Raw genomic sequence first — 10,640 nt, forward strand, 5'->3', positions numbered from 1 at the left:
AGAGAGAGAGAGAGAGAGAGAATCTAAACTTGTGTTTATTTTCTTTGCATCTTATAAATACAATACAAGAGTCAATATTAGGAGGTAAACAAATAAACAAGTATTGACACTAATGCAATATGTATATGCACACTTGGGATATCATGATCCTGGGCATATGAGTAGTGAGTAGTGTATGCAGAATGGGTCATCAGAATCTGGAGAGGAACTGTATTTGCTTGAGAAGGGGGCTTAAGCTCTCCATGAGCTGCTCACAGGGATGGTTGTGAATGCCTTCATACGTCGTCACCACGATGCTCGTTTCCTTCGAGAGCCTCTGGATTTGTTTCTTCACATTGCATGTGTGATGCGTGCATCGATAGTAGCTCCTTCATTTGTTCACCAATATTGTTGTTGTGATTATGAGAAATAAAGTAATGAAAACATGATCGATTAGGGAAGATTATTGGGAAAAGAAATAATAACATTAAGATTGTGATGGATGAAAAAGAAAATCTAAGTCAAAAAAACATCAGGGGTTAATAGGTTTTATTTATATTCAGGTCCTTTTGTAGAAGGCGGATGCTAGGAGTAGTTGATGTAGTTTTCTTGTAGCCCTATAGTTCGAGTAGAATGCATTTCCTTTTTCCGTTCATTATTATATTTCAATTATATGCACCCCTTGATCCCTTATTCACTCTTTTCCATTTAACTGTGGGTCGGGTTGGATGGGTTGCACACCAAACTTGTAACTTAATCCATATATTTGGATTATTAGTATTATTAATCCACCAATCAATCTAAGCAGTTTTCGAAACCATTGTTCATGGTCAATTAGGATTGGATTAGAGTGGGTTGATTATGTTGAGGGGTAATTATTTGAGCAACCATGCCTGATACCAAATACTTCCCTACACTGGATCTGCCCGATTCAACTAAAAAATTTGGAGCTTGAAATTTGAATTGAACTCAATTAATCTTAAATGGTTGAACTCATACTGGGCTCGATTGATTATAATTCATATTAAATGTATGCATAAGAGTATATAATAAAATATATGTATAAAATACATATTATATGAATTGTTTAATATAAAATTAATAAAATTATAAAAGCTCAATTAGACTCTCAAGTAGTATAATAAACTCAAACTTGATTTGTTTAGTCATTCAAGTAATTTGAATTCAACTCGAACTTGAATAGAGTCAGTTGATCAGTCGAGTTATAAATTAAGTCAAATTGGAGTAGCTTGCAGGTGATTTGATTCACTTACATCTCGGGACAAAGACATAAAAGAAGGGAAGAAACTTAACATGGAGACTACTGTTTGATAAAACGAAAAAAAAAAAAAAAAAATTAATGAATGAAAAGAGATTGACTTGCCACTAAAATTGAGTGTTAACAACCATCCATTAACAATTGGTTGAGAATGAAGATGAGAAAATTATTTTTCCTATTTGATTGAAATTTTATGAATGAATTTACTTTTTTTTATTGGCCTGTGAAGGAAGACTAGACTTAAAAAGATATAGGGTAAATAATAAATAAATATTTTATTTTACATGCTATTTACAATTAGATTCCATTTCGATTAAGGATTATATGAGAAAAAAGAAGTGGAAAGAAAATGAGAAGGAAATTATTTTTCATTTTATTTTCTATTTTTCTCAAATACAGTTGCGAATGAAAATATATTTAAACATGAATAATAATTAAAAAAAATTAAAGTGTAATGGCATCTAAACAAAAATGTAAATTGATATGCTGCATATTTTATTTTTTCTAATTAATTTTCTCAATTTTCAAAAATAAAAAAAAATTACTTGATATTTTTCTTTTTTATCCTTCATGTTTCCAAGTTATAAGTAGACCTTAGGGACTGCTTGGTATTCTTATAAAAAATTATGGTAACGAAGACTAAAAACTAGAAAATTGAACTAAAAAGTAAAAATTAGTTACTTGTTTGGCTTTCAAACAAAAAAAAAAAAAATTTATTTTTTCTTATTTGATTGAAAATTTATGAATGAATCTACTTTTATTTATATGGCATGTGAAGGAAGAATAGACTAAAAAAAAATTATGGTAAATAATAAGTAAATATTTTATTTTACATGCTATTTACACTTAGAATCCATTTGGATTAAGGATTTTGCGAGAGAAAAAGAAATGGGAAGAAAATAAGAAGGGAATTGTTTTTTGTTCTATTTTCTCTTTATCTAAAATATGATCGAGAATGAAAATATATTTAAACATGAATAATAATTAAGAAAAATTAAAGGTTAATGGCATGTAAACAAAAAATGTCAATTGATTTGCTATATATTTTATATTATTTTTTCTAATTTTTCTCAATTTTCAAAGAAGAAAAGTAAATTCCTTGATATTTTTCTTTCCTAACTTTCATGTTTTCCAAATTCTAAATGGACATTTGGGGACCATGTAATGAAGACTGAAAACTAGAAATAGTAACTAAAAATGGAAAATTAGTAACTTGTTTGGCTTCCAAAACTCAAATAAAATACAATAAAATAAAAGCGTAATTGAAATCATGCTCGTTAATATCCTTGAATCAAAGAACAATTAAAATATATGATTAAAATAAAAAAAATTAGAAAATATTATAAAAAAAATATAAATTAATTTATACTATTTTATTTACTTATTTATTATATTTTTAAACTCACTTTTAAATGCTCCAAGAACAATTCTATTATACACAAGACTAGAAAAAATTAAAATGATTTTTTATATGAATTTTATTGTTTATTCAAGTTTTTAGAAATTTTATGAATATCTTTATTTTAATTATATTTTAAAATCACATGGTCATTTATTTTAATTTTAATTAAAGTCTTGTATTGAATGAATGATTTAATCCACAAATATCAGCTCTAGATATTAAAATATTGTAGCAATGAATTGTTCCAATAACTAAAAATTATAAAATCTGCTTTTTAGTTTTTACAAAAATTGACAAAAGAAACAATAACCTAGCAAAACAAGCTAATGCATTTTCATAACTTGTTGATTTAATGTATTACAAAGAAAATCAAAAGAGAAAAAGTAAAAATTATGCCAAACAAACCCTTAATTTTTCTCTTAATTTTCAATCATATTCAAATAAATTTTCATTCTTCATAATATTAAATATAGAAAAAAAGCACACAATAAAAATTGATTCTAATTTTCATTTTTTTCCCGGTACAAAATCTTTGATTCAAAATGGAGCTTACCCACAACCATTTGCAGGTCTTGAAATGTATGTAGCTACAAGCTAACATTGTGAGTATTCCACATTCTAAACATAAGCTAGCAAAAAAAAATATTTTTAACTTTCAAATTTCATGTACAATAAAATTTAAAAATATCCATAAAATAAAATATATAAGAATTTTAAAAAAATAAAAATATTTTAAAAGTATTACTATTTTTCAATTTTCATGTACAAAAAATTGTTCTTGTTGCTCTTAAATGTGAGTTCTGAAATATGATAATAATTATAATAGTGTATATTTTGTATATTAAAATAGTTTACATTTGTTTCATTCTTTTTTATTTTTTATTTTAATAATTTATTTTTATTCAAGGACAGGAAAGAGTATTTGTTAAACCAAGTTTTTGGTTTTGATTTTAAAATTATTAATCAAATAGGTGGTTTTTGAGTTTTAGTTTTAGCTTTTGGTTTTAAGTTTTTTTGTTTCTAGTTTTCATTTTCATAATTTTTACAATGATACCAAAAGATCCCTTAGCCGTGGAAAAGAATTTCATTTTTAGATTCCAAATAATTACAAAAAAAAAAAGAAAAATAAAAAATCTCATTTTTCACTTTTTTTAAAAATTACATAAAAAGCATAAATGTAGGAAATAATAAATTTTTTTCAATTTTATTATAAAAAGTTAAATTTAAAAATAAGGTGGCATTATTTTAATTATTTAAAAATAAAAAAGACCATTTCTACAAGTAAATAGTGCTAATTTTTTTTTTTATTTTAAAATTTTATGCTAATTTCAAAACTTAAAAATAAGCTAACTTTTTTTCATTTAAAAAAAAAAAATTATTTCTACAATTAAACAGACCCTTAATATACAAATTGTAGAAATTAACGAACCCTTCCAAAAGAGGAAATGAAATGAAAGAGGTTTGTCCACTAACCCACATGCTAACATATTTTTCTCCTCTTTCTTTTGATCAACAAAACAATAGAGGACAAAAGAAAGTATACTTTTATCTTTCCCCTTCCCTCTTATAATTTTTCAAGAAATAAAATGGATTAAGATTTGAGAAGGAAATGCTGTGAAAAATTATAGGTTGAACATGTAAGAGTATATGTATATATATATATATATGATCAATTCTATTTCATCTCATAATTTCATTTTTATGGCAACAAGTAATAGTATCAAGGTGCTTGTAGTGACAAGGGAAATAGGCAAATAGCTGCAACCCCTAATGCTAGACTTTCTGAAACTAAATTAAATGAAATACATGTTAATGTAAACGTCTGCATGGATATATAATATAATAGATATAAATATATATACCTGGGATGATCACTGTTCTTCACAGATTTCTGGCCATACTTCCTCCATTTGTAGCCATCGTCAAGAACATCATCATCACTCCTCGTGTGAAAGGCAATCCTGGGTGGAATGCCTTTCTTCGCCCTGCCACTTCTCAAACTTCTATCCTTATTACCAGCTGTTGCTGCAGTAGTAATACCTCCTCCTCCATTCATAACCTGACGATGATCATCTCCTAATTCCCCTTTATTATTATTATTATTATTATTACTATCCCCCGGTGCTGCTATTGGCGACACAGTCGGTGAGTCTGCTGGTGGCCTTTGGTCTCCATGCGAGGTGTTAATATTGGAGTAATTAATATTAGTTGCAGACAGGAGGCTAACCCAGTCAACCACCTCTCCTCCTGCATTAATGATTTGATCATCACCAGACTGGTCTTGCTGGGGTTGGTGCTGCAGAAGGGAAGACGAAGAAGAAGAGGATGAAGAAGGATGCATCAATGGCGACTGAAACAAGTATGGAATATTAATGCATTGATGATGATGGTGATCATCAGCTGCAGCTGGGATTGAAGGTGGTGCTCGGAATAATATTTCTTCCTCCATGGGGATGGGGGGTAACTTTGAATTCAGTACTAGCTACTTGGGCATATGTACAGGAGGAGTTCAATTAGTTCAAGACTAGGTGACTAATAATGCTTCAGAATTGATTGAATGAAAGATTTGCATTTGTGGGTGTCAAGGGTATATATATAAATATGGATGGAAGCTAGGTAGCTAGGTGAGAAGAGGTTGGACACAGTCCCATGCACACAAGGGGAATTGAGAACTGAGAATTGAGAGAGCCCACCTACACTTCACCTACTTCTGTTCAACTGCCCCCTACTGCGGGGAGACTTACGTGCGCACGTGCCCAAGCTTCACCGTTATCACCAAAGATATAGAACCCTCTCTCTCTCTCTCTCTCTCTCTCTCTCTCTCTCCATTGTGTCATATGCATGTATATATATGATGTTTGTACGCAAGATATTAATGTTGGCCGTGGATATGTCGAGGATGAATTATTATTAATGTTGACTCTTGAGAAGATCACAAAAAGACTAGTGAGCGAAAGCATGACGTGGGTAGGCGTGATTGGCTAGGTGAGGACTAGAAGTACATGCATGGCTTTGGATGTCTAGCACATTATATTGTTAAACGACTATAGTCTATATACGCGTGCGTGCCAAGTCAAGTTTGATATATAGGGGTCTGGAGTCTGGAAGAATGGATCAACTGCATGCGCTGCAATCTGCGGTTGGGTGGGTGGTTTAGAAAATAGTAATTCCTTTGCCTGAGGGGCAACTGATAGTTAATCCTTGTTTGGCTGTGCCTAAATTCACACAGCCTGCATGTCGCAATCTATTGATTATTTAATTAATTACTTCTTTAATTTAATTAGAGTACGGGAATTGAACAGGTCGTTGCAAAGGCGATGCACGAAACATTTTATTTAAATTAAAATAACCATTAGGACTTGTGGTTTTTAGTTCCCGTGTGTACAAATTAACGCCGATTGTTCGTTTAATTATTTGTGGAAAATGATTCTTACTTTTAATCTTTACGAAAAATGTCATATTATTTTTTTAAAATTTTCTATATAAATATTGAAAAATTAGAAAACAAGGTAATAATTTTGTATTTTTTCCAAAAAAATAGAAATAAAAAATAAAACTAATTTTCATGAATATATATATAAGGACAACCACACCTCATTGGACATCATGATGCGGTACCAAACCTAGGAAATGTTTAGCAGACCCCACCTTTAATATCCCAATAAATCTTGAGTCTGATCTTAGAGGCAGCGAGCTCAAACCCTCAACCATGTGGTAGACAAGGTTCTCACCTTACCACCTGAGCAACCCCATGGGGGTTCACATGTGAACATATATTTGCCATAGCTTATCCAAAAATAATGCTGAAAAGGTGATTTTTAAATTTTATTGTTAACCGAGAAGCCCTTGCGTGAGTATAGGATTTTTTTGGTGAGATGAATTTAATTAGATTTAAAACTTTATGACATCAATACACAATTTTTAATTTTTTTCACATTCTATTATAAAATTAGGTTGATCAGTTAGGTTTCATTCTTTGCATTGTAGATGATGACCTAGTTATCTTGGCGATGACTCACTTATTGTAAAATTTGAGAAATCTTCTTTTTAGAGGCAAATTAAGTGGAGACAAATGACTAAATATAAATATATGAATGATTATATTTATGTTTGGGGAGACGGGTTCTTGAAAGGGAAGAGACTTTGTCACACACTACTCACATAATGAATGCTCTGAAGAGGGCCTAGAGAGAAAAATTAGGCAATTACCAAGAAGTTCAAGTGAAAATCAATGATGGAAGGTGACGGTGGAGTCGTGGAGAAGAGAGAGAGCTTAATTACTTAAGTGCCAAAAAGATTTTACACGAAAAATGACTAGTTGGAGGTATTCATAAATTAAGTAGAGGCAAATGTGATGATTCGAAAATTTTACTACTTTTTTTTTTTATATGCATGAAACTCTGATACCATATGTATAAACCATTCGACCAGCAAGTGGGTTACCGGGTACAAGTATCTATAAGTTATATTAAAATATAGTGGAAGCATAATATACATCTCATATACAATACATTCCACAGTACTATTACCATCATAATAAAAAAATATCTCTCTCCCAAAACCACCTATATAACCCAAGGTATATAAACATATCTATACACAGATAAAATAGCAGTGTCTCACCGGCACTAACTTCAATCCCCAAAACCACTAATCCTGCCTAGAGCTCTCTAAGCTCGTCTCTTTAAAAATTTCCTGAAATGTTAAAATCTTAAGGAGTGAGATACCTCCCACTAAGATGAAATAAATTATTATCAGTGTGTGGCAACATCAATTTAAATGAATCAAAACACGTTCATTTAATAAATAATTTAATTGAGTAATCATGAAATCTATACTCATATCCATATACATATATATACATTTACAACCATATATTTTCTTAAAAATATGCATGTGCTCAATATGATTTTCCTGGGTTCGAAACCCAACATGTTTGTAAACGTAGTTTCATCATATTTGTAATGAGGAACCAACTTGAGTGGATATCCATATATCACCGTCATGTAATCACTCCACATGATTGGGTTGTGCAACCCAAAGGTGGGATTTAGTCATGGTTGGCCTATCAGGCTAAGTCAAAACAATTCTCGTTTGTAGTACAATTGGCCCACCGACCACAGCCTGGTCCGAACGCAGGGACGGTTAACATCTCTCCGCAGACCCAATCGACTTCCAATACCAACACTCTCCCCGAGAAGTGTGGTTGCACTGACTCATTTCCTAACAATGGTATTGTGCTCGCAATTACATAACTGATCCATCATGGTTCTCATTTTCACAATTCCCACAGTGATCTCAATATCAAAAAGATCTTGTCTGTATAAATCACATTTCCCAGTATCAAAATATCGTGTCTGTATTTTCAATAATTCCTATAAACCAGTATAAATCACATTCTGTCATAAAATATTCCCACATGTTAAATATAAAATCATATTTAATCATTTCACAATATCTGCTAGTATAAATCCCATTTCATCATAAAATATTCCCATATGTTAAATATATGGTAACAAAACCAATACTCATGCCACACAAATTTTAAGTAATATTTCATAAATTAGTAATTGCTCAGATAAATATATGATATTCCAAAACCAGTATTTTCAAATACCGGATATGTTAAAAAAAATCCTTTACAATATTATCATTTTCTTATGCTTTAAATTAATCAACTGATTCCCAAAATGTCCGACATAATTTATTTCACTTACCTATTTCCTGGAGATATGCCTGCAGGGATTATTGAATGATGCCTGTGGCATTTGCACAAAACCTTGTATCCATATACCCTAATTTAATTAGCTCAATTCTCAGAATAATAACCATTTTAACACTCCCAAGCCCACACACTTTCAATAATTAACTAAACTTGAAAAACATCTTCATTTCATGTGTGAGTGTATTTGAACTTCATATTGTACATCATTTTCTTTGTAGAGAAGCATTCGTTATTGTACAGAAAATATTTTATTTGAATCTTGTTGTATTCCTAACATATGATCAGAAGAGGGAAACTAGTCCTGTGAATGGTCCTGGATTGACTTTGACCTGGTTAGGAAATTAAGGTGCACCATTTTGGTAAGGTGTTGTAATCGGTGTCGTTCCACCCGTGAAGTGAGCTTTAGTGGAATCTTTATGCTTGTGAGCCAAGGCGGGGACATAGGTAGTATTAGTCGAACCCCGATAACATTTCTTGTGTTGGATTTTAATTTGCTCAATTTATTTTCTGCACTTGAAAGTTTATGTTTTTAATATTGTGAATGATTGAGAAATACTAAGTCAACTTAAATTGTTTAAACATTTGCTCAATTATTTACCAGTGTGATTGGGATTGCATAGACAGACCTTAGGTTGTGTAATACTACTGATTTGGATAAACTTAGGAATAAATTTCTAAATACCCAATTCACCCCCCTCTTGGGAATACACCAATTCCAACAATAACTGCTCATTTAATATTAAAATGACATGATAAACATGGTTAGACCAGAAATATCTACAAACCATTGTAGTTTAAATATTGTATAAGACCCGTAAAAGATTGGACTTCGAAGCATATGACTTATGATAGCTAAGAGTAGATTTGAGTATGATTTCAGTTTAACTAGTTAGCATGTATTTCAACCATGCAATGCCCTTATTAAGAAAATTTTATAAACAATAAAAGCTTTAAAATCTTCAAACTTCATGACAAGAATTAAATTTAGAAAATTAGAAGTAGCATATGTCATGAGAAAAAAAAATCTCCTTTTTGAGTATTATCATTAATTGTAAGAGACTGATACCAAAACTTGCTGAAAAAGAAACTTTAACATAAAGGGTCAAGCAAACCTACATTTTTCTGGTGATCATTTAAGCATATTTCAAATCATGTTTTAACCAGAAAAAATCAACCATATAGATAAAAAAAAATTAAAATTTTAATGCACGATCTTATGGCAACTAGGATTACTGTGGGCAACAAAAAATTAACGCGTTAAATAAAACATGCCACAATAATTTGCTAAACTAGGCTAAAGTGTGGGTGAGTGTGAAAAGATAGAAATTTAATTTCAAAAGCCCCCCCTATTGATTTGAAAACGAGCTTAGCTTCAAATAAATTTTATGGGACACACATGCACTAGAAAGTTTAAAGTCAAGTCCAACAAGGTGTTGATATGCCCCTAAGAACAATCCATATCAATTAAATTCAATAAAAACAGAATATGACGTTCAAGGTGCTCAAAGCAACCTTAGGACTCAAAAATAAAAAAAATGATATGCATGTAAGTCCATAGGGTTTAATTTTTCCAAAATCATAGAATTTGTATAATTTAGATTATTTTAGAAAAAAATTAGACAACATGCTGTTTGTAAATAGAACATTTCCCATAAAGACATGCATCAAGACCTGGTTGTTTACAGCAAGCAGTTCACACTATTCTGCATCATGCAAATGCCATTCAAATTAAGCATGCAACAACCTAAAAGTATCTACCAGCATGCAATACACAAGATACTGCATTAGCCATGCAGTTGGCATTCAGTTCAAGCATGCAATCCAGTACATTCAATAACAGTTCAGAATAGCCCAAGGCAGTTCATGCTCTAAGATAATAACCATCCATCATAGAAATTTAATCATTTAGAATATTATGGATAGTAAGCTGCAGTGCTATTCTTATAAAGGCATGTAGGCATAAAGAAGGTAAGATCATGAGAGCATTTAATTTATATAGCTTTGAAAGAAAAAATGCCCCCTCTCAGTTATGCACTATCATCATCATACGCCTTATTCTCCTTTTCATTCTTCAAATTCTTCGGCGAGTGTCCTAAATTTTCAATGATTAAAACTTAGCTTTTAATGCTTAGGCTAAGAGGACCAAAAAGTCCTAACCAATGTCCCTTTGGTGAAGTAAGCCAATTATCCAGCATGTGACGGGGACAAGGTCGAATGACTTTCCATTTTAGCTACTTGTGCATAGGTTTCTTTGA

The 10,640-nt window shown here is 31.0% G+C and overlaps 1 protein-coding gene across 1 annotated transcript; it reads right to left on the bottom strand.

Moving 5' to 3' along the window:
- Positions 1-19: 19 nt before the first annotated feature.
- On the bottom strand, positions 20-5,228 carry LOC131158233 (WRKY transcription factor 71). The gene is made up of 2 exons (XM_058112960.1): positions 4,523-5,228; positions 20-368 (listed from the first exon to the last, which is right to left on the bottom strand). The coding sequence occupies exons 1-2, from the start codon at positions 5,107-5,109 to the stop codon at positions 191-193; spliced, it is 765 nt and encodes a 254-aa protein (XP_057968943.1). The 5' UTR covers positions 5,110-5,228; the 3' UTR covers positions 20-190.
- Positions 5,229-10,640: the final 5,412 nt, after the last annotated feature.

Source organism: Malania oleifera, chromosome 6, assembly GCF_029873635.1.
Source record: "Malania oleifera isolate guangnan ecotype guangnan chromosome 6, ASM2987363v1, whole genome shotgun sequence".
In the NCBI taxonomy this organism is placed as follows: Eukaryota; Viridiplantae; Streptophyta; class Magnoliopsida; order Santalales; family Ximeniaceae; genus Malania; species Malania oleifera.

Bases quoted from the DNA above. Each gene is read 5' to 3' on its own strand.
- LOC131158233 (XM_058112960.1), bottom strand. From the start codon at position 5,109: ATGGAGGAAGAAATATTATTCCGAGCACCACCTTCAATCCCAGCTGCA. The intron at 369-4,522 runs GTATATATATTT...GAACAAATGAAG, and splicing joins AAGAACAGTGATCATCCCAG to GAGCTACTATCGATGCACGC.